Consider the following 24,094-nt stretch of genomic DNA (forward strand, 5'->3'; position numbering starts at 1 on the left):
CATTCTTCATGATATAGCTTACATGTTCCTATTTCCTCTATAAATCTTGTCTCTTTGATTACTCAACTAAGAAATCATGCCTCCTTCTTCCTTACACACCAAAAAGAGTATTTTGTACCACTCACTTCAGACCTGTTTTGTACAGAGCACTTTGTCTGTGTTGCACCTCAGGGCAAGGATCATGTCTTCATCTTCTTTGGATTCCTGGCTCTAGCTATGGGACTGCATACAATATGAACTTAACGTTGTATCATGGAGTAGATGAGAGAGCCCTAAAATGGGTGTCAGAAAGGCCTGAGTTCAAATCCTAATTAAGCACTAGCTCTATGATCCCAGGCAGATTATTCAACTTCTCTGTGACTGTGCCCTGATGCACTCCAACATCAGAAGGCTGGACTAAAGTTCCTTTAGGCTCTCAATCTATGATCCTATGACTGAATGCCAGACATGCTCAGACAGCCAAGAGAAAAGCATCACTGGATCTCAGCAAAAGGCGAAACCAGATTGAAATCATCACAGCAAGTACTGGCTTTTATTTAGTTCTGTAGCACATGAAACATTCTGACAACGATTATGCATATATACTCCTTTCTAGCTGATGTGTCAAGAAAAAACTAAAGGGGCAGCTAGGTGGCGCAGTGGATAGAGCACTGGCCCTGAAGTCAGGAGGACCCGAGTTCAAATCCGGCCTCCGACCAACCACTTGACACGTACTAGCTGTGTGACCCTGGGCAAGTCACTTAACCCTGACTGCCTCACTAAGAAAACAAAACAAAACAAAAAAAAAAACACAAAAAAACTAAAGATTTATATTTCTAACCCAAAAGTGGTCCAAAGCAAGGGTCATTTTCTACTTTTTTTGGCACTACACTCATAAAGGAAAATAAAACAGCAACAACAGCCTGACAAACTTCTAAAGGGTTAAGACTTAAATGCTAATTAAGTATGATACCACCTCCCACTGTCTTAATGGAATAAACAAACAGAACAAATAACCTAATTAATACAAGTTAGACATAGTATGTGGTAGCAAAGGTGCCATCAGCCTCTTTGAAGGCTTCAATGGCAACAAAAGCAATGACTGACAACTGGACGAATGTGCCATTCTTTGCAAAATCTGTCACTTTAAATTAAATGAAGAATCACCTGGATGACCCATACCATTTGATATCCCTCACTTCAATTACCTCCTTCTCCTTTAATCTCCTTTTGCTTTCCGTTTTCTCTGTCTCCAATGTAGGTTTGATGGCTGCATGATGTCCAGGAATCCCAGGGCCTAAAACTTTGGCCTCAGAGTTCATCATGGGTGTTCTTACCTATAGAATTGGAAACAGTGTTAAGAGAAATGGGGAAAAAAACCACATGACTCAATTACTCACCTCAGACAAGCGTAAATCAGGAATAATGGTGACATGCATCACAAAATGGGTGAGATATACCACAAATGTCTGCTACTTGACCTAAATTCAATATGTATTAGACTCTCTCTAAAAACATTTTCAATCAAAGGATATGAACAGGCAGTTCTCAGATGAAGAAATTAAAGCCACCTATAGTCATATGAAAAAATGCTATAAATCACTATTGATTAGAGAAATGCAAATCAAAACAACTCTGAGATACCACATCACACCTATCAGATTGGCTAACATGACAAAACAGGAAAATGAAAAATGTTGGAGAAGATGTGGGAAAATTGGAACACTAATGCATTGTTGGTGGAGTTGTGAAATGATCCAACCATTCTGGAGAGCAATTTGGAACTATGCCCAAAGGGCTATAAAAATGTGCATACCCTTTGACCCAGCAATAGCACTTCTAGGGCTGTATCCCAAAGAGATTATACAAATTGGAAAAGGACCCACATGAACAAAAATATTTATAGTAGCTCTTTTCGTGGTGACAAAGAATTAGAAATTGAGTGAATGCCCATCAATCAGGGAATGACTGAACAAGTTGTGGTATATGAATGTAATGGAATACTACTGTGCTATAAGAAATGATGAGCAGGCGGATTTCAGAAAAACCTGGAAAGACTTATATGAACTGATGCTGAGTGAAGTGAGCAGAACCAAGAGAATGTTGTACATAGTAACAGCCACGTTGTGCAATGACTAACATTAACAGATTTAACCCTTCTCAGCAACGCAAGGATCTAAGACATCTCCAAAGGTCTCATGATGGAAAATGCTACCCAAATCCAAAGAAAGAACTATGGAGTTTGAATGCAGATCAAAGCATACTATTTGCTATTTTTTTCTTCTGTTTTGTTTTGTTTCCTCTTTCTGATGGTTCCTCCTATTGGCTCGAATTCTTCCTTACAACATCACTAATGGGAAAATATGTTTAATAGGAATGTATTTGTATAGCCTACATCAGATTGCACGCTGCATTGGGAAGAGGGAGAAAAATTTAAAACACAAAAGCTTATGGAAGTGATTGTTGATGAATCAAATTAATAAAAAAAATTTTTTTTAAATAATATGGCATTAGTTTCTTCCCAATCTAACAGATTTTTTAAAAATCTAACCTTGATTGAAGATTTAAATTAGATGACAAATTGATTTTACCAGAGAAATATGTATATTTTAATTAATTTGCCTACAAACAAGTTTCTCAACCATAAAACTACATATTTATCAAACTTAATTCTTAATTCTACTACTAATTTAGTTTATAAAGAATTTTCAAGAAGCATCACTACATTAAAAGGAAAAATGCAATAAATCTCCTTTTATAAAACTTACCATTTAAAAACATAGCTGATTATTTCACCAAAGCTACCTAACTGATATGCCAGGACAGCTCAGACAGCCAAGAGAAAAGCATCACCTATGAAACTCAGCCACAAGCGAAACCAAATGGAGGTCATCACAGCAACTCCCAGCTCTTATGGTTTTGTTTTTTCTGAAGTATACCAAACTGATTTTACTTCATCATTAGCCTCAAATTTGTAATCAAAAACAAGAGTGTCATGCTCTTTACCTTTTTTATTCTCCAAATCAAGGGATTATCAGCAAATTAAAATCTACAATGACTTTAATAATTCATTGGACAATATCTTTATCATCTTTTCTCAAAGATGAGTATTTTCAGATGGACCTGCAACATTTACTTATTCACATTTATACTCATCATACAGGAAAAAAAAAATCACAAAAGTATCTTTAACCCTAATACAATCCAATTACATCTTTTTTTTGTGGGGAGGGGGCAAAAGAAGGGGGTGGTACTGGCCCACAATCAGGGTCAAGTAACTTGCCCAGGGTCATACAACTACTAATGTGAGGCTGGATCTGAACTCAAGTCCTCCGGACTCCAGGGCCTGTGTTTTATTCACTGAACCACCTAGCTGCCCCTCACATAATGCCTTGATCCATTAAGTTAACCTAGAATAATAGCCTCAATTTACCCAATATAGTTTGGGCAGTTTTTTCCCCAAGGTAACTGAACAATTAATATTTGCCTAAAGAAAAATTACTCTAAGTTATGGACACTCCTGTGTAGAATTGGAGGGGTTCTTCTCTTTCAATAATTTTTAGGAATATAGCAACTCAAAAACCTTTGAAACAGGAATGAGACAAGCCATGCTATATAGGGTTAATATGTCAAAAGATATCTTACAAAATTAAAAATTAAAATATTGAGGTTACTTCTAATGACCCTTGTAAAGCATAAATATGAAATCCTCTCTTAATCACAGGGATAAAACCCAGAAAACATCAAAAGTTTACGAAAATGGAGGGCATTTCAAAGTATATGGCATATGCTGAAGTAATCAGTGACGTAGAAAATGTAAATTGCAAGTTGTCTTTTGATTATTACCCAGTAGAACAAAAGCAGGTAGTTTGAGTACAGATCTTAGGTTCAACTGAGTTTCCAGGTTCACTCCAGCAACAACTACTTGAGATGAGTGGCTACTGGAATATTAACCGAGATGCTGTACTGAATGGCATGAAGGCAAAGAACAGATTATACACTATGCAAATGGAGCAGCTACCCAACAAGTAGCCAGCATATTCCTGCCAGGCACTAGGGGAGGCCATGGTAAACACAAATAAAATGAAAGACTCCCTGCTGGGAAGGAACTTACACTAACAGGAAAGACAAAAGTTGTATTAAGAACAAATACAAATGAATACAAAGTAGTCAAAGAGGGAGGAAATGCCTTAGGTCAGGAAAGGCTGTGTATGTCAGGGTTGCTTGGGGAGGAGGCCAGACAGAGATGAAGAGCACTGCGGAGGACAGAGGGAAAGACAGACTATGTCACTGAGGCTCAAACAGACAGAGTGGGGCTGGATTTTAAAGAACTTTTAAAGCTAAATGAAAGGACTTAAAATTTATCTTAGAGGCCAATTGGGAACCACTAGAGTTGATTGAGGAGGGGAGTCACATAGACAGACCTGCACTTAAGAAACATAGAAGCAGTGTGCATAATGAAGTCAATGGAGCAAGAAAAGACCTGAAGCAGAAAGATTAAGCAGCCACTGAAATAATCAAAGTGAGAGATGATGAGGACCTGAACCAAGAAGGCAGCTGTGACAAAAGAGATCAGGTTTCAAAGAAGCTGAGAAGGCAGAAATGGCACAATGTGGCAAGTGACTGGATATGGGAGGTGGAAGAAGAGCTGGGTTCAAGATAATATCAAAGTTACAAACCCAGGAGTCCTGGGCAGTGTTGTCTTCAACAGAAAAAGTGAGGTTTGGAGGGGGGTGGGGGAGTAGGGGAAGATAGGGTCGGCAGGGAAGCTAAGTGAGGGCAGTAAAAGAAAACTCTGGATGTGCCACGGAGCAAAAACTCCCCCCACCCCGTCATGATAGGTGGGTTCTGAGTGAAGTTTCAGGGCAGTGGTAGAGTAGACCAGGGAGGAGGTGTTGCCATGGGGAAGCTGGGTATTCCCAGTGAGGGCTAGTGAATGGAAGAAGTGCGAAGGGAAGAAGGAAAGCTCACTTTCAGTGAGAGGCAGGGGACATGTGTAGAGTAAGGCTTAGAAGGATGGGAGAGGAAAATGGGGTGGGGGAGGTTGTGGGGGTGGTGTTGGGGATAGTTTGCTCTCATGTGGCCAAGAATGGATTAATATGGGCAAATGACAGATAAACAGGGTTTGGGAAACTGTTCAGTCTGTTAGGGAAGGGTAGGGCTATAGAGTTCACTTTCTCCTGTGAATCAGGAGTGGTATCACCAAATGGAATTGGGATAGTTTCATTCCTAGTATTTGTGCTCCCAACAACTAATGGAATACCCAACATATAATAAAGAATCAATGATTATGACAGACTGATTCATTAAATAGTTTATCTAAACCTGTTACCAAAACTGGCACCACACTGACTCACCTTTGTTACAGCTATTCCTATTTTTGGAGTCCAACAATTGACATCTCTTATCAGACACATATGGGGTTCTCTGGAGTTCAAAGACTAGAACAGGTAAAAAGTAAAAAATTAATTTCAGACACACCATAATCAAACACAGTCACAAAAAATTTAAACACATATACCAATGTATAAATACACACACAAAATGTGCATATATTAGAAGATGGGATATGTCTTCTAAAAGCAATTTGTGTTCTGATCATTAAAAATTATGGACTTTAAAGAACCTTCTTAATGCTAATGAGTTCAATTTACAAAGAAATCTCCTTTTTGCCGCTCAAAGACCCATATGTCTTCACATCCTCCTCTCTCTTATATACAAGTATGTAACATTAATAAGAAACATAACAGGTTCTGGACTTGTACTATAGCCACCATATACAATTACCAGACATGAATTTTTAAAAGTACTCTAGTAATAATGGCATGCTCATAACAACTCATCAGAAGTCTTCAAAGAAACTTAAGGAATTAAAAAGATTAAATCATTACATTATCCATTATATGGCCATTCACTGAAATTCAATGGATGCTAGCACTACACCCAGAGATAAAATTCCACAATAAACTCTCCACTAATCCAATTTAAGATCCCCTCCCCCACTTCAAAAAAGCTACCTTTCAGGTAGGTACTGGAAAATAACCTTTTAAAAACCAACAAGACAGAACAAAACACCACATTAAAATCTTCTTCACCCTTAAATACACAGTTTTATATTAGTTATTCAAAAGAAGCATCTAGTTATCTACCTACCACTCTTTCAATAGCTGGTTGCAAATGACTGCCATATACAAGTAGCAAAGATTGCTTGTCTGAACAAAAAGCTGCTGCTAGAATTGGGATAGGTGTTGGTGTTGATTCTTTGTCTTTCCCAGATGTTGCAATCTGAATAGTGCAATTCGAAGTCAAAGGCTTTTTGCAGTATCTAGAAATGGAAAAAAAAAAACCTCACATGTGATCAAATCATTTGAGATTTAAGTAGCAAGTTCAAACTTACTATAGGAATCACCTTATTAGAATGCAGAGAAGGGAATCATAACCCAGAATACTAAAATGCCCTAAACAAGGTAGAAACCAGATGGAGAGGGTACACTGAATATACTCGTGCTCATAAGCTATCTGCATAGTCTATGGCTATCACAATTACACCAACCTTCTCTACCACCCTCTACAAAACAAAGGAACAGAGTCACTGTTTACAAGGTTTACAGATCCACACAGGTACCGTGCAGGTTGTTCCATAAGTAAACCAAGAAAGAGTGTGTGGGATGCACTATGAAAACTTAAGACCAAACTGCATCATAAAAACACAGGAATCTAATTAATGCTCCTCTGTGGGGACATCTTGTAAATCCAAAACCAAGCTAATACAATTTCTTGTTCCCTTTAAAGGTTTTCATTTTAGGTACATAACCACAATTCAATTCAAAAAAATTTATCTACCATGTGCAAAACACTGTGCACAATCCAATAAATGCAAATAAAGAAAGGTCACGACCTTCAAAGAATTTATAATTTAACAAAAGGTGGACAGAATATAATAGACAAACTAAGTATGATATAAGGCAAAATATGAGAAATGCCAAAGAGAGGTATATACAAGATGCCCAGACAAATTTTAGGGAGATGACTTCTTGCTTACAGGAGAAGGTGAAGGAGGGGATCAGGAAGGCTTGATAAATAAACTGGTAAAATACAGAGAAATCCTCAAAGAGATGGAAGGAAGATAGGATGGCCATTCTCCACATGAAGGTGATTGCAAGGCCTGAACCAACTACAGTGGGAGAGCAAAGACCCAGGTATAGGAAACACCACAGAATCAGAAACCATAAGCTTGAAGATTAATTGGATGAGGGAAAGGGGGGAAGAGAAAAAAGAGTCAAATATTGGTTCAATGACAAAATAGAGGAGCTACCAACAGAAAGTGATATTAAAGGAAAGAAGGCTGAGTGAAGTTTAAGGCACAGCTAAAAGAGGAGCTTGTCTGTAGACACATTGAGTTATGTGGTGTTCACAAAACCTCTAGATATAGGTAAGAGAAGGCACACAGAAATGAATAAGAAGAGCTCCAGAGAGGCTAAGGAAAGGGATATATGGATTGTGGAGTCATCTGCACAGGCAGTAACTACAGCCTTAGGAGATGCACATTTTGGAGATAAGAAGAAGACTGAAAAGAAATAAAAAGAGGACAAGAGAGTGCCATTTTACAGAAGACAAGTATGAAGGAGTATATTAATACTAAAGAGAGTATAATCAAAAGTATGAAATACTGTTAAAAAAACAACAAGAAGAAGGATGAAGACTGAGAAGAGGGTACTAGATTTGGTAAGAGAGAATACATGAGAGAGAGAGAGGGAGAGGGAAAGGGAGAGGGAGAGGGAGAGGGAGAGGGAGGGGGAGAGAGAGAGAGAGAAAGAGTGTGTGTGTGTGTGTGTACACACAACCAGGCTGAAAAGAGTCAGCAGTGAGTGTGCAGCAGAAAGCCAAAGTAATAAATCCAGATTATTACGGTGGAAGTATATCAACAAGCAGTTTTCAAAAGGAAAAAAATCAAGCTATCAACAACAAAAAAAATGCTCTAAATCACTAAGAGAGAAATGCAAATTAAAACAACTTTGAGGTACCACCTCACAATTACCAGACTGGCAAAGAGGTCAGAAGATGAGAAAATGCAAATGCTGGAGAGGCTATGAATCGGTCCAGCCATTTTAGAAATCAGTTTGAAACCATATGCATCAAGTTATTGAAATGTTTGTGCCCTGTGACCTAGGCATACAATTTTGTTCTTCTTGTTCAGTTGTTTCAGTCATGTCCAATTCTTCGTGACCCCTTTTGGGATTTTCCTGGCAAAGATACTGGAGTGGTTTGCCATTTCCTTCTCCAGCTCATTTGACAGATGAGGAAACTGAGGCATAAGAACTTATGAAATGGGACACTTTCAGATGTAACTGAGAAGATCTCTGTGAACTGATGCAGAGCAAAGTGAATAGGTAGTAGAACAATTTATACAATACCATTTTAGAAAAAAATCAACTAGGAAAGACTTTGAAACTCTGGTCAATGCAATGACAAATCATGAGTCTAAAAGAATGAAGATGAAACACAACTTAAGCCCTAACAAAGAGGTGATAAACTTAAGATGCTGAAAGAGACAAGGCTGATGTGGGAATGTGTTTTGTTGGACTATGCAGTTATGCATTGATGGGTGTGTTTTTTGTGTTTACTCAAGGAGGAACAAAGGAAACCCATGGTGAGGAAGAGTAGTAGGAGGGACAGACAATTTTTTTAAAAAAGAGAAAAAATAATTACAGTGAAAAATCAAAAAGCATAAATAATTTTAAAGAATTTTTTTAAGGTAAAAGGAAGTTGGCTTTCTTTTTTTGGGGGCGGGGGGAGAGGGCACACACAACTGAGAAGTGGGGGGAAGATCCACACAGGAGGGAATAGAAGAATCCTAAGTAAAAGACAATAGCTGAGAAAACTAGAAATGCATATGCTGAGAATAGTTAATGGAACAGACACAAGAGAGGGCCTGGATAGGAATAAGAGCACAGACAAAGCAGTTAATCTCAGAAAGGAAGGTCTTATCCTCCAAGACTAGAAAAGGACTGATTAAGACACATATATTTAGAGAGAGAAACAAAGGGCAGCTAGGTGTTGCAGTAGATAGATCACTGGGCTTGCAATCAGGAAGACTCAAGCAAGTCACTTAACCCTGTCTGCCACAGTTTTCCCCACTGTAAAATGAGCTAAAGGAAATGGAAATATCTTTGACAAGAAAACCCCAAAACAGGGTCACAAAGAGTCAGACACAAATGGGAAAAAAAAAACTGACTAAACAAAAATTTACAGAAACAAAGGATGGGAGTTGCCTCAGATCCTTAATCCAGCTCCAAATGCTTAATGACTATGTGACCCAGGGCAAGTCACTTAACCTGTGTGGGCTTAAGTTTCTGTAAAATGGGGTAAAAATAGCACCTATCTCCCTGGATTGTTGTAAGCATAAAAGCAGATATTGTAAAGCACTTTGCAAACCTTAAGGCACTATATAAACACTATCTGTTATTATATAAATTCTAGCTACTATAACCACTACTACAATGTTAGAAAGGCTCATTCTCAGTAAATCAGGAGGCAAGGCCTTATGAGAAGGGTAATGAGATGGATGTTTGAGGAGAAAAGAAGATTAACAATAATCATTGTGGGCTCTTCTAAATTATTTTTTGACCAGCAATCATGAGCAAAAACAAACACTCTGCTAGTTCTATGACTAGAGGAATATGAATACTAAAACTTATAATCTGGTAGATATAGAACACACACCTGATAAAAACTTGAGAACAATTAAAGGGAAACACACAAAAACAGAATGACACAAATGCCAATAGACTATAGGTAAGAAATGTAATAGCAAGGAGCCAGGAAAAGAAAAACAAATTCCCATTTGAAAAATTCTAACTTACCCATTTAATACGTGTTCAAATAAATGGACTTGTCCATCTCTGCAAACAACAGCTAACTTTACAGGCTAAAGGAGTAAGTCAGAATGCACTGATTATTCTAATTGGAATCAAACATTCAACAATTTACATTATTTATTAATGTACTGTCTGCCACAAACTAATTATTCCCAAACATCTATACCTCCTCCAAACTATAAATTCAACAGGGGCTTTCCATATCATGAAGGGAAAACACTAAGTAAGGCAGACTTTTAATATATCATTATAGGAATATTTAGTTATTGTAATACATGGTTAAAATTTGTGATCTACAACTCAGTAACTTCTGCACATGCACCAAAGGAACACTTTTATTACCAGAGTTGTGGAGATAGCTACACAAATGGGGTGAAGGGCAAAGGTATGCCGAAGCATTATGAGTTCCTCCTGTTTATGGTTATTCCAGGTCTCTAAGCTCCAAGACAACTAAAGCCACAATTCTGCAGATGGAGCTTGGGTAAACAGGTCTCGCAGGGTTTCTTGGGAATAGAAAACACGTGGGGAGATACTACCATAAGGGAAGAAGTGAAAAAAATGAGGCTTTGTCACATCACTACTAAAAAGTTGCAGACTCCCTTTACTGATATATATCAGCAATTTATATACCTGGAATATTAGAGAGTTAAGTAAAAATTTGGGGAACAAATGAAATAGGCAACATTTTGGGGGGGTGCGTTCAAGAAACTAAAATCACTGTTAACCTAGGAATTTTAAAATGTAACAGATGTCAGCTGGATTACTTATAATATTCACAGGAACACTGTATTAAATATGGAGAGTCAAGAAAATTGGAAAAAGTGGGAGTAAGAAAATAAGTTTTCCCTTCCTGGACTGGTGTCCTGAATGACCAAAAGAAGGTGCTACCTCAATCACTCCTACCCACCATCTGATGTCAGAGACAAAGTAAGCTTATTCATTTCATAATAAAATGTTTCTATGAAACAGAATGGGAGGACCCTGAAAAACTATGGCATAAAGTTAACATTATACAACTATCAAGATCCTACTATTTTTAAAATTTCATATTATCCTGATTTTTTAACAGTACCAAATGAGAATGTAAACAAATAAGAAATTTACTTCATTATAAGGGTTTAGAACTAAACACAAGTATGCAAAGTGGAAAGCTCGATGCATTTGCAGTCAAGAACACAGGTTCCAATCCTGGCTCTGCTACTTACTACCTGTGTGACCCTGGACGAGGCACTTCCCCTTTCTTGGTTTCAGATTCCTCAATATGAAGAGGCTGGATTTTAAATAATCTATATGATCAGAATTATTCTACATAAATTTCATGCCTCTTGATCAATTTTACGCGCCCATTCTAAAATGTTGATTTTGTATTTATTGAAGGTTACTAAACTGAGAAGTGGGGGGAAACAAAGAAACATGTGAATTTTTAAATGGCAAATTTTCATTCTGTAACAGGCAGAATTCTAGGGGGTTGCCCTTAGAAAATTAAGCTTCTTAATTCTGATTGTTATGTACAGAATAGTGTCTATGCTTTTCAAACAAAAGTGTTAACATAGATATCATTAAGTTTGTCACTGGCTACATTCCTTAAAACTGAAATTCAGAATTATATACAGTCTCAGATGGTTTAAAGTAGACATTTAAACTAGCTGTGATGTAAGGTATGATCATACTGGGAAAAAATGTCATTTTAAGCAACCTTTAGGGAAACTGCTACCATCTTTGAGCCCAGAACATCCAAAGTAAAATTCAACATTCTGGAATTTTGTGCTGCAAATGAAGTATCAGGCAATGCAGCAAAAGATGGATTTATCCTGTTAATAAAATCTTTTTCAATAACTATCCATTCTAAATTGAGTTCAAAATGTTCTAATGAGATTTGCAGTAGATAGAGCACTAAGCCCAGAGTCAGGCAGACCTGACTTCAAATTCAGCCTCAGATACTCATAGCTGTGTGACCCTAGGCAAGTCACTTAACCTCTGTCTGCATTAGTTTCTTTGACTGTAAAATGGGGGTAATAAGTATTAGCACCTATCTGCCAGGGTTGTTGTGAAAATCAAATAAGATATTTGTAAAGCACTTAGCATAGCATCTGGTACATTTCAGGTGAATATTATATGCCTATTTTCCTCCTCCTCCCCTGCCTCATTCTTTACTCAAAAATTTCATTAGTCATTTTATTACTTTTCTAAAAAATCTTAACAGATTCACACACTTCACTCTTTTTGGTCATTACCAAAACTGTGACCTTCCCACCACTCAGGTTTGTATATGGCTCACAAACCCATTAACATACTGCATCTCGCAAAATGGGATAAAAAGGATATAGCATTTCTGAACAGTCAAGACCAAATTATCCAGTAATTTTACCTCCTCTTTGTTTTCTGACAGAGTCAGGTCAATGTAGACTGGTTCATCAGTAACTGTAAAAGACATCACTGCATTCTTCTCTTTATTTTCTGACCGAACTTGCCTAGGATACACAAACCAGCATTTATCCAGTGAGATGCACAGAAGATGGAAACATCTAAAGAAAGATCATATTACTAGACTCCACACAGAATTAACCAATAAGCCAAAGTTAAATGGAATAAAAATGAAAATGAACCTATTCTATCACTTAAACTGGTTGCCTGGGAAAACTGAAAACATCTATCAATACTACTTGGCAGACATAGTGAGCAATAGCATAGTTATACAATAAAATCTCATAGACCATAACATAGATTTAGGGCTGAGGACAATGGTAGGAGCAGCATCTGTTTTATACAGGCTGGGCTGGTCCACTCAGGCCACCTGAGACACGAAAGGCCTGGCCTCTGTGGAGTGGATGTTGGAGGTTTAGCAGATTTCCCGTCACTAGGTGGGATACTTACCTAACCTAGCACTGTTAACTGTGCATCAGTATACTTTTTAGTCATTCTATGGTAGTTTTAATTGATTTTTATGGTCCACAAATGTTTCTTCTAAATTGCATTCTAAATTTGCACCAAAATCACAGCACTGATCTGAGTTAGGCCTGGTTGAAAATAAAGACCTTAGAGGCCATCTGAGCCCACCCTGTTCCTTTAAAAAAATAATAAATGAGGAACTGAGACCTAGAGAGGTTAAGTGATTTCCCAAAAGCCACACAGGTAACAAGTAGCAAAAGAACCAGCACTTGTCCCAAGTTCACTTGCTCCAAATCTAATAGTTCTTTTTCTTGTGGTTATACACGCTGAGGTTGTACTTCTCTAGTAAGCAAATACTGACAGTTCAATTACTAAAAATTTTGAACATATATTATTCAATTTTGTATGTGTTCATAGAAAAGAGATCTCTATATATTCAAAACTCATTACTTGGATTCCTAGATCCTAAAAACAAATCATCTCCCTCCCCTCACAAATTTAAGCCTATAGACAGAAAGAGTCTGATATTAACCAGTCTATATTACAGATGCCAGTTCTTCCTTTCATTAATATGAAGGAAGGTTCAACTCTGGTATAAAGAAACTCTGTGACATTTGCAAAATATAATAAATATTCTTGATAAAACATGAAGGGAAATAACACTAAACAGTTACAACCTCTTAGACCAAAAATAAACTACACACACATTTAAAACATAGGTATATTTCTAAGTATTCATACAGTTTTTCAAAGCTGACATTTTTATTACTCATTTGCCCTAAAACCGAGGCACCTAACTGCCTAAGAGCCCAAAAACTATGGTCTCAACCCTTGCAAACACCTCCCCCTCAAAAAAAAAACCAACAAAATATGAAGTGCTCACCCCCTTTGGCAACTGCAAAAACAATGTCCTTGTGTACACCTCAGGGATAAAAATCAATCCAAAGTTCACAACCCAGTTTAAAAAAATGTCAGTAACAACAAGGACTGCTATGGCTTACCCAATGATTTTGAAGAAAGACAGAAGACTAGAACATAGGAACTAAAGAGTAAAAAAGGTCTAAAAAGGAAAATTTTCAATTCAAAGTCATGGTTCTGGAACTATAGTTATAATGATACAGACACAGAACCATCACCTATAATCGATAAACAAGCATTCGTTAACAATATTTATCAAGTATCTATCTGTCATGCACTGTGAAAGATTCTAGAAACACAAGGCACAAAGACTGAAAAAATCCTCACTTGCAATGAGGCAGAAACTATGCTATGTATGCTTCATGGCACACGAAAAGGAAATAGTCTCTTTCTTCAATGAGTTCACATTTGATAGAAGCCAGGAGACATGGGTTTTGAGTTCTACCTCTGCTATTTATCAGTGATCATCTGCAAATCTCGACCTAAATCCAATTCATGTGTAAAATAGGGATAAGATTTATCCTACATTAAAAAAAAAGGGGAGGGGGGGATAATATGCTACTTCTCTCCAAAAGCTATTGTGAGCATCATATGAAATCATAAACATTAAGTGTTTGTAACTCTAAAGCACTGTGATTACATGAAACTACTGTTATTTTATACATATAATTTACAGTCTATTTATATTACTAAACTATTCATCATCCTTCAGAATTTCTGCCATTTAATTTCCCAACTGGGGGGAGATAAGTAAAATTACTTAGCATCTATAAAATATCTAGACTATTTCACATTAGTTTCTATGTTCTAGTAATGTTGTTTTCAAAACATCTAGGAAAGTTACAATCCAAAAATAAGTATTAAAACACACTGGGAGTCAATATTAATTCATAAAACTTTTTACATAACTTATAATGTAAGAACTCAGGATCTGAGTCAAAAAATGTTAATGACCACTTATTCCAGAGCAATTTTGGTCTTAAAAAAAGCTGGTTTGAAGGTAAATCAAAATATAAAGTGTTTATAATAATATTGTAAATAAGGATTGATGAGTATGCTCAGACACAGGCAAGGAATTTAATATCTTCATTCAATTATCGGTTTGAGGAAACCACAGTTGGATGTCATCATAGCACCAATCCAAAATGACCTATAGCTAGGTCCCTATCTAGTGCACAAATGAATCTAGAAAAGTGGCTGCATTATTCAGATGCACACTGCATAATTCCACTGAGCTAGAACAAATTACTGACTTTTACATAATCACAACTTCAAATAGTGCAAATTGTAATACATGCAACTACTTCCTAGGATTCATTATTTGTATTTATTGGAGTGTGTTTACAGAATTATAAAGATTTTTTAATAGAGAAATATTTATTATCGATCAGCTTCTTGAAAACTCAGAGAAGCAAAAATAGACTGGGGATGAGGAAAACGAGTTTATCCTCATCAAAGACAAATTAATGAAAAATCGGCCAACTTAAAAGTTTTTTCAAATTCTTTTATCACCTCTTCCCGTAAGTTGGAAGGTCCTTATAAAAATGAGAGACATAACAAAATCCCCATAACAGAACAAAGTCAGTCAGACTTTTTAGATCCACAAGTGGCATTTTTTTAAAGGTTTTTAAACAATTTTTTCCAAGTGAAAAGAAATACATACCACACGTTAAGTAACCGGTCGTGTACTGCTCCAGACAAGAAATAAAGGCCAGTAATTCCATCAAAGGGCTGACTTTCATTAGGAGGTCTTATAGTTGTGAACATAAGTGATGACACAGCTGTCGCATGACCTGTGAAATGCTAGAGAAAATTAAATTTCATTAGGAAAAGACGGTTCTAAAGCAATTGTACCAAAGAATCCGGATATTTCTTTCAGCCAGAAATTGTAATAAACAATAGGGACAGGTGATCACAACTAAATGAAGACAATTATTTTGAATTACTACTATACTTGGAACTAGTTAGATTTACTCACTCTATAGATTTCTTTGTTCTCCAAGTCCCACAGTTTGATAGCTCAAGCAACTGAAGGTATTTATGCTGAACTCTTTAAAATTCTTAGGAAATAGGGCAGCTGCCTAAATTATAAAATACTACAAAGTATTCTTTCTTAATAACCTACATGTCCTCCCCACAACCCATGTTTCCTTACAATTCATAGTAGAAAACCAATTTCTTAGTTCTACCACAAAATCAAAGGGGTACTGGATATGCTCAGACACAGCCAAGGAATTAGATGTCCTCATTCGACTATCAGTTAAGTTGAAACCACAATTTAGTATCATCACAGCACCAAATCTCAGTAACCCCAAAGAACTTTGTCTTTAACCAGTATAAAATCCGTAACAGTACAGTTTTCAGTCTAAAAAACAAAACATCTGTGGTTAGCAGTACAGTAAAAGCTCATTAATTCAAACTAACCTAAATCAAAATCTATAGTAATTTAACTTGTCATGTACTTAGCTTTATACTATTGTTTAAAAAAAAAATTAACACCAAGTAAATTAAAATAAAAACAAGATTTCAGGGTGCATATTTGTTCTATTTAACAAGCTATATCTAACAGACTTGAGCAAAGTCATAGTGAAATGATTCAGAGGCTTCAGAGCTAGAAGGGAACTCAAGAAAATCATCTTGTCCAATCTCCTCATTTTACACATGAGGAAACTGAGGGCCAGAAAGGCTATGACTTGATCAGATCACAAAGAGAGTAAGCAGCAGGGCTATGATTAAACCCAGGCCCTCTGACTCCAAATTCAGTGTGTAAATAACACTGCTAATTCTAATTGATTCTACTGCTATCAAAACTTATTTGGAAACATTTCCTTGGTAGCTGATTCCAGTAACCCAATGTACTTAAACATAAGAACATCATTATTTTGTTAATAATAAAAATAATTCATACTTTCCCTAATTCAAAATTATGTTCCTACCAAATTAGTCTGAATTATTGTGCTTTTACTATACCTCTACCTAGTTTGACTCACTCACTCTATAGACTTCTTTAGTCTCCAAATCCCATAGTTTGATAGTTCGACCAGCCGAAAGCAACATTTTCCCATCAGGGCTGATGCACAAAGCACTGACACTGCTGATGTCACCTTTCCATTTGCTGTATTACAGAGAGAAAGATTGCAGAAAATGATTATTTTCATTCTTTTGCAGTAATAAGCAGTAAAAATGAAAGTTGCCACCAAGAGCTTCATGCCAAGCAGTGTTCCTTGAAAGCCAAACCTTGTGTTCAGTTGTGCACAAGCAAAACTGACCCAGCACACTGTCATTCTGTCCCAGCACAGCCCAGGCCCAGCCCTGAGAAAACCTGACTGGCTCCTGTCCAAATAATCCTAGAAGTGGCTCCTTTCAGCAGCTTAAGAAGGGCAGGCAGATGATTCCTTCACGGTACTGTCTCCCAGTGATCTATAATCTAGTTCTTTTTCTTGTCCCTGACATCAGCCCCATCCCAATCATGTCTGGGTCACACACTAACCTGAGCTTTCAGTCTTTCAGCCCAAGGTAGATTCATGTTGGTGTGGCTGCTAGCATTCTCATCTCCTTAGAAAACATGTTTCCTAATCTTATTTCCAGGTGTAGGCCCCTGCTGGAGGAAAGCATCAGGGGGTAGTGCAAGAACATGGGACTACGAGTCAAGAGACTAGGGCCTCATCCCAGCTCTGTAACCCTGAGCAAGTGCTCAAACCTGTCTAGACTTCAGTTTCCTCATCTGTCGACCAATGGGGTTGAAGTATAAGATATTTTTCAGTGCTACGTTTCTATGTTTTCTCTCCTAGACTTCAGGTCACTCTGACCTTGTTGTCAAATCCTATGCCCTACAGAAGTCATTTACAGATTTGGTCCTACAGGACTGAAGAAGTTGGTGTTGCCCAGCTAACTATCTGAAAGAGTCTAGGCCAATTTTACACACTGTCCAGCACCATTATCACCCCCGCCCCCAAGAGCATCTCAAAAATGCTATCTAAGCGTCTATTCATTACAAGAAAATGTTTTTTTTTAAACTAATTGATTCTCTATTTCACTCCAGAGTGCCAACTATATTTTATTTATTATCTCTCAATTTTACAAGCTGAGTTCAGTATATATTCTATATAATCACCCCAAGATCCCTCAATCCTCTCTCATTGTGAAATGCATTAAGATGAGGAAACCCCATGTAAGTAGTTATTTGTGTATCTTCAACAATTATGAAGAACTTCTCTGACTTTCTCAAGGAATAGCTGGATAGCATATCAACAATCAGGCTTCCTTTTTTCTTAGAAAATTACAAATTTAATAGCCACCAAGAAAAACAAACCAAATGGCAAAATCTTACCTAAAGTACTTAGAATCTGAGAAGGAAAAAGTAAGAATTAACAAACAAGCAAATGAGATTAAGAATTTCCTTAATTTTAACTGGCAAAAGAAAAAAGGGAACAAGCTACCAGCACACCTGGGAAAAGAAATGCAACTTTTACTTCAAGAATAGTCTTCTAGGAGACAGCTAGATGAGCAGTGGATAAAGCACCGGCCCTGAAGTCAGGAGGACGTGGGTTCAAATCCAGCCTCAGACCAAACACTTGACACTTATTAGCTGTGTGACCCTGGGCAAGTCACTTAACCCCAATTGCCAAAAAACAAAACAAAACAAAACAAAAAAAAACTTTGTGGATCTGCTTTTTTCTTCTCTTTTTTATTCTTTTAAAAGGGATGACCTTCTGGGGAGGGGTAAAGGAAGAGATATTTTTTGGAAATCAAAGTGATGTAAAAACAAAAGCTAGAAACTTTAAAGAAATTAAGATGCTTTCGTGAGAACAAATTTTTAGCTCAAACTGTCTACGCTACAAGTCTTTAATTCATTACCTAAAATTATCTTTTAAAAAAGCTGTTAAGCTATATCTAAAAACAGTTGTTCTTTTATTCAGACTATACAGTACTGATCTTTTCACTGTCAAACTTCTAAAAGAGTTTTATATATCATGGAACCTCTAATTCTTTTCCCAGTCACTGTCTCCTAAATACGCTAAAATCTGGCTTCTGTAACCAATATTCTCCTGAAAACTACAATCTAGTCTAGGAGCTCCAACAAAAACCTTCCAAATCAAACTTTCTTTTTTCCTTCAGGCCTCATTTTCGTCTCCTATGTTGTTTCTGATACTATTGATTTATGTCTCCCCCAACCCACCTGGCTGCTGTGGCAGGACCTATCCTTGTTCTACTTTTACCTTTATCTTGCCAGTTGGTGGGATCCTTTTTCCTCCCACAGCTTTACCAAAGACTCAGTTCTCTCTCCTTCTTTCTAATTTCCACCACCCCTACTCTGAAGGACCTTACTCTCACAGATCCAACTTATATGCCTACACAGATGATTCCCAATACTGCAACTCTGTCCTTGAGCCCACTTCCCTACTCTCAGACCGTCAAATGCCACATCTAAAACCAAAGGACAACATGGTTCAGTGGGAAAACCATCAGAGAACAGCAGCAGTACTGGAAGGATGTACTAGGACCTCCAAGTCAGGCAGATCTGGTTCAAGCTCCACCTTTAATACACATGGGACATGCAATCTTCAAGCAAGTTACTAAAGTGTCCCCAAGCTTATAAGACTGTAAGTTGTATATCAGCTCCTGATTTGCTTTAGCACAAAGAGTTTCCCCCAGGAGTCTATTTTTACCAATGAAATCACAGATTTGGACAAAAAAAAAAAAAGTACCTAATTTGGATCCAGGAGGCATGGGTTCATTTCCTAGATGCTTGACATAACAAGGAGTTCACTTCCCTTCTCTAAGGCTGTTTCCACATGCATAAAACTGGGATAAACAATGTGCATACCATCTATTACATACAGTTGTAAGGAGAAAAAGCCTTTGGTAAACAATAAAAGGCTAGATTGGGACAGCTAGGTGGCACAGTGAATAGAGCACCAGACCCTGGAATCAGAGTCTGAGTTCAAATCTGGTCTCAGACCAGATACTCGACACTTACTAGCTGTGTGACCTGGGTATGTCACTTAACCCCAAATGCCTCAAACCCTGCCCCCAAAAAAGGCTAGATCAATGTGGGCAATTATGAATCAAATTCATCATATTGCTCCCCAAACACGCACTCTCTAACTTCCCTATTTCTATCTGGCAACACTATCACTCTCCTGGTAATGCAGGTTCAAAACTTAAGATATCCTAATATTTTTCTCACCCCTACCTCTCTCCTTCAGCCACCAAGTCCTCTTCAGTCTTCCTTCAAAATGCCTCTCATATTTGTCCCTTCCATTCCCATTTCAACCATCTTCCAGGGGTAAGCAACCTGTGGCCTCAAGGTCACATGTGGAAGGCAGAAACCTTTTGACTGAGTCCAAGTTTTACAGAACAAATCCTTTTAAGAGGATTTGTTCTATGAAGTTTGGACTCAGTCAAAAAGCCACATCTGAGGACCTAGAGGGTCACATGTGGACTTGAGGCTGCAGGTTCCCCACCCTCGGGCCTTAGACTCTGTTCAAAGTCTTGCATTTCAGTAATTGCCTCTTTAAATTAAAGCATCTCTAGCTTCTCTTTCCTTCAATCCAAACAGCCAGACTGTTTTTACCAAAACACTACTTTAATATCACTGTAGGAGTCAAAAACTTTTCAATGGCTTCCCAATTTTGCATTTAGAGTCTTTCACAATTTGTTCCCCACCGATCTTATGAACCTTATCTTCCAAATACCCCAAACTCCAACAATGGACTTACTGCTCCCTCACCATCATCCTGAATTCTTGCATAATTATCCAAATTCTAATTATCTTTTGAGATTTATTTCTGGTCTTTCTTCCTACAATGAAGCCTTTCCAGACCACGCCAAAATATTTCTCTTTCTTCTCTGAATTCAGTGTTTATTTTGTGTGTGTGTGTGTGTGTGTATTTATATATGCATGGCCTTGAGATAGCTTTTTCTAATCTGTCATTTGCCTTTTGTCTCTTTGTAACTTTTAAAGACTTTTGTCTCTCTTTCCAGCTAGATGTTAAGTTCTTTGGTAGCAGACACTATTATCTTAAATTTTGGTGTACCCCTGTAGTACCTAACAAAGAGGTTTACGAAGAGCTACAATGGCATCCGTTATCTCCTGATGGGTTAAACTCCAACTCAATTCTAAGCAGTCCTGGAATCCTTCTATTGAAACAGAACCATCTTACTTACCACTTTACTCTGCAAGTCTGTGTATTCCATTCCACAATATGTTTATCATCTGAACAGCTATACAAACAATCATTATCTTGGTGCCATTGTATGCAGTTTACTTTATTGTCATGTCCACCGCTCTGGAGAAGGAAAAAAATATTAAACACAAGCAAAATATAAAAGTCAATAAAGTATTTACTTAAATAAAATCAACATTCACAACTTCACTGTCAATTTACATCCATTATACACCTGAAAACTAACTTACCTACTAAGACAAAGTAATATATTTTCTCCCCTAGCTGTAATGAATCAGTTTATACCACCTTAATTTCCAAAATAATTTCCAAGTTAAAATATACACAGCATCCAATTGTTTTTTTTTACGATCTGATAGCCTATGGTCAGTTCTAAACAGGGCACAATACTTAAGAGTAAACAACAGTAATATTCTTAACAAAACAAACAAACAAACAAACAAAAAGCTAGTAAATACATATATTGAGGGATACAAAGAAACAATGCTTAAAACTTTACCCTATTGTATAAACTTTAAAACAGATTGTTGTACCAATTGTTGGGGTTGGGGAAGAGAAAAGCAGAATTATATCCAGAAATCACTGATATAAAAATAAAAAGCATTATTTTTCAAATTAAAAAAAAAATTATGTTACTTCAAAAGAAAAATAATTTTCAAAAGCAGAATTTAAACACATTCTACCAAATTCCTTCTTCTACTTCTTAAAAGTTATTTTCTATGGGCTACATATTAAAAACAAAAAAAATCTCAAATACATAACTATTACTCCCTCCCCAAAAAACCCACATTTCAAATCAATTTAAATTGATACTATATATTATTTTTAAATCTTAAAAGAACTTAAAAATTATGGATGCCAGCTTTCCATCAATAATTTTATTTTAGTCTTATCAATGGTTCCAATGGATCGCACATTTCCAGAGGGCAAAAATTCCAACGTGAATATAAAACACCATTGATCAGGCTCCCAGTTTTAATGGATGTTAGTAAAAGGAGGACCAATAGTGGTAAATAATAAGTAGGATACTCCTTTATAATAGATTTGGCCATATTTTGGAATTCTTCCCTTCTCCCAACTCCCAAAGAGTATAACTCTGTGGCCCAAGTTATTACAATGTAAAGAAACTAAAGTTTCATTTTTCTCATGCTTCTATGGCTACAGTGGCTGAGGAAGAAAAGGATGTAACTGGTTTAGAAAACTTAACTGAGTATCAATGGACACTAATTGCATAACCAGTAGAAGCACCTCACTGCCCCCTACTCACACTCCAAGAAGATTACCTACAGAAAAGGCAAGGAGGGAGAGAGACAGCCACTAACTCACTCACCTACCCACCTCTACTTTGCTATTCTCCCTCTCCATCCTCTTCTGTCTTCTCTTTCTAGTCTATCTCCTTTCCCTATTATGAGTCACTCTTCCTTTCCCCAAAAACATTCAAAAAAATATCTTCACGCCTACTATATGTGTATTTTATCTCTTATAAAGTTTTTAACAAGAGAATATATTTTTTCTTCATCAAAAGATACCATGATACAAATTGTTGGAACAAACAATCCAAGCTCATAAGAGCCCTCAAAAGACAAAATTAATAAATAACAAAATATTTATTATAAATCCCCTACAATCCTCATAATCTCCTTAGTAAAGAAATACTGAAGTAAACATGACTACAGAAACTAAGTACCAAGCGATTGTTTTAATTCTTTATATCTGCAAACAATCTATATGACAGAATCATTAGTCCAAATTTTACTTATTTTACCTCTCTTTAATAAAAGTTTGTCAATTGTTTTTAAATAACGAATTCTCATTTATCCAAAATAAATAGAAATGGCATTATCTCATTGCCAGTTAATAGTTACCATATATAGCATATCCTACATACTTTGTATAAGAGAATTTTTCTAAGATAAATATTGACAGAAATTTCATTCCTACGCCATGAAATTTCCAAAGATAAAATCATTCTCAGCTTCTCAGTAAAGTAGCAAAGCGGAAAAAAAAAAAAACTTTTTTGAACCTTGTGGGAGAAAGATGACCACATATTTCTACTCCTTTCTTCTTCCTGGACATTTTTGGTTGTTTGGTTTTACTGTTGAGTTTAGGTAGATTCATTAAGTGAATAAAATATTAAGAGGTGCCAAGGGGTGAAAGGATATACAGGATATTTATAAACTGTAGAGTGAACTAATAATTGTCCCTAGAAGTTAGGATCAAAGAAAATGACAAGAGCTCAAGTATCATTCAGCTGTCTCACACACCAGAGATAGCAAATGTGCAGTATCATTCATAGTATTGAATTTGGTATATCATTCACAGTACTGAATAAGGTTAACTTGGGAAATAGCTTTATTAATCAAAAAGCTTCCTTGTGGGGGTCATTCTAGTGGGATTTTAATTACACATGTGGATCACCAATTTTCAAAGACTAAAAATCAAAACTCAAAATACTGAAGAAAAGCCATCAAAAAGATTCTAAGAGGAATGCTAATTATGTTTATTTACACAATGTTACAGACACATAAGGTGTAAGAAATTGGGGTGAAAAACTGTATTGATCCCATGATACAACCTGTAGATTGTTATTCTTGCTTAAAACACTCCAAGCATTTATCCCATCTGAGTCTTATAAAAGTTGAGTAAAGAATATTGCTTCCTCGTTACCTGACAGACAAAACTGCTACTTCAACATTCCAGTTTAGATTGAGACCCAAAACAAAACCACGAGAGTTCATTATGCTAAGTTTCAAAAAGCATACTTACTACTAGTTTGCTCTGTAACTCTCCTTTTACCGTGCTGTATAATAAAATGCTACCAACCGCTGTACCGACAGCCAATAGGTCAACCTGGTCACTTGTTCCTACAGCTTCAGATTTCCTTTTTTTCCTCTGGGGACCATCCTGGAAAACAAAATAAAAAATCCCCACAACTTTTTGTAGTATTTCAAGTAGTCCTGAATAAATTTTCAAGATAAGTTGCTAACAGTTAAACGGACAGAAGATTTAGGTATGTTAAAACCCATTAGCTAATAGAGGGAAGGCTCCCTACTGGGTCAAAATACAGAAGCCGTGAGTGAAGAACATATGTTTCTCATACTTTCCCACAAATTGCTGAGATGCCACTTAAAAAAGTCACTTCAGAGTAACTGGGAGATAAACCCAATTGGAAACCCCACCTAAAGTACCTGGGGTCACAAACAGCTGAAAGGGACCCAGGAGATTCCTTACAGCTCTAAA

General features: G+C 36.7%; 1 protein-coding gene and 4 non-coding genes across 5 annotated transcripts in view; all 5 read right to left on the minus strand.

The window, feature by feature from the left end:
• Positions 1-24,094, minus strand: part of WDR43 (WD repeat domain 43) — a 48,210-nt gene that overhangs the window by 14,346 nt on the left and 9,770 nt on the right. The window contains exons 2-10 of the mRNA XM_027850383.1: positions 23,621-23,758; positions 20,835-20,956; positions 16,659-16,779; positions 15,328-15,467; positions 12,226-12,328; positions 9,843-9,907; positions 6,133-6,304; positions 5,337-5,420; positions 1,188-1,316 (exon numbers count right to left, since the gene is read on the minus strand). Of these exons, the coding sequence (XP_027706184.1) occupies positions 1,188-1,316; positions 5,337-5,420; positions 6,133-6,304; positions 9,843-9,907; positions 12,226-12,328; positions 15,328-15,467; positions 16,659-16,779; positions 20,835-20,956; positions 23,621-23,758 (1,074 nt within the window). The remainder of the gene's footprint in view (positions 1-1,187; positions 1,317-5,336; positions 5,421-6,132; positions 6,305-9,842; positions 9,908-12,225; positions 12,329-15,327; positions 15,468-16,658; positions 16,780-20,834; positions 20,957-23,620; positions 23,759-24,094) is intronic.
• Positions 448-522, minus strand: LOC114034795. The gene has a single exon (XR_003568141.1). It is a non-coding gene; the product is annotated as a small nucleolar RNA SNORD53/SNORD92 (small nucleolar RNA).
• LOC114034796 lies at positions 2,803-2,880 on the minus strand. The gene has a single exon (XR_003568142.1). It is a non-coding gene; the product is annotated as a small nucleolar RNA SNORD53/SNORD92 (small nucleolar RNA).
• On the minus strand, positions 14,719-14,800 carry LOC114034798. The gene has a single exon (XR_003568144.1). It is a non-coding gene; the product is annotated as a small nucleolar RNA SNORD53/SNORD92 (small nucleolar RNA).
• LOC114034797 lies at positions 15,878-15,960 on the minus strand. Its single transcript, XR_003568143.1, has one exon. It is a non-coding gene; the product is annotated as a small nucleolar RNA SNORD53/SNORD92 (small nucleolar RNA).

This window comes from Vombatus ursinus, unplaced genomic scaffold (assembly GCF_900497805.2).
Source record: "Vombatus ursinus unplaced genomic scaffold, bare-nosed wombat genome assembly UNPS02009062.1, whole genome shotgun sequence".
Classification (NCBI taxonomy): domain Eukaryota; kingdom Metazoa; phylum Chordata; class Mammalia; order Diprotodontia; family Vombatidae; genus Vombatus; species Vombatus ursinus.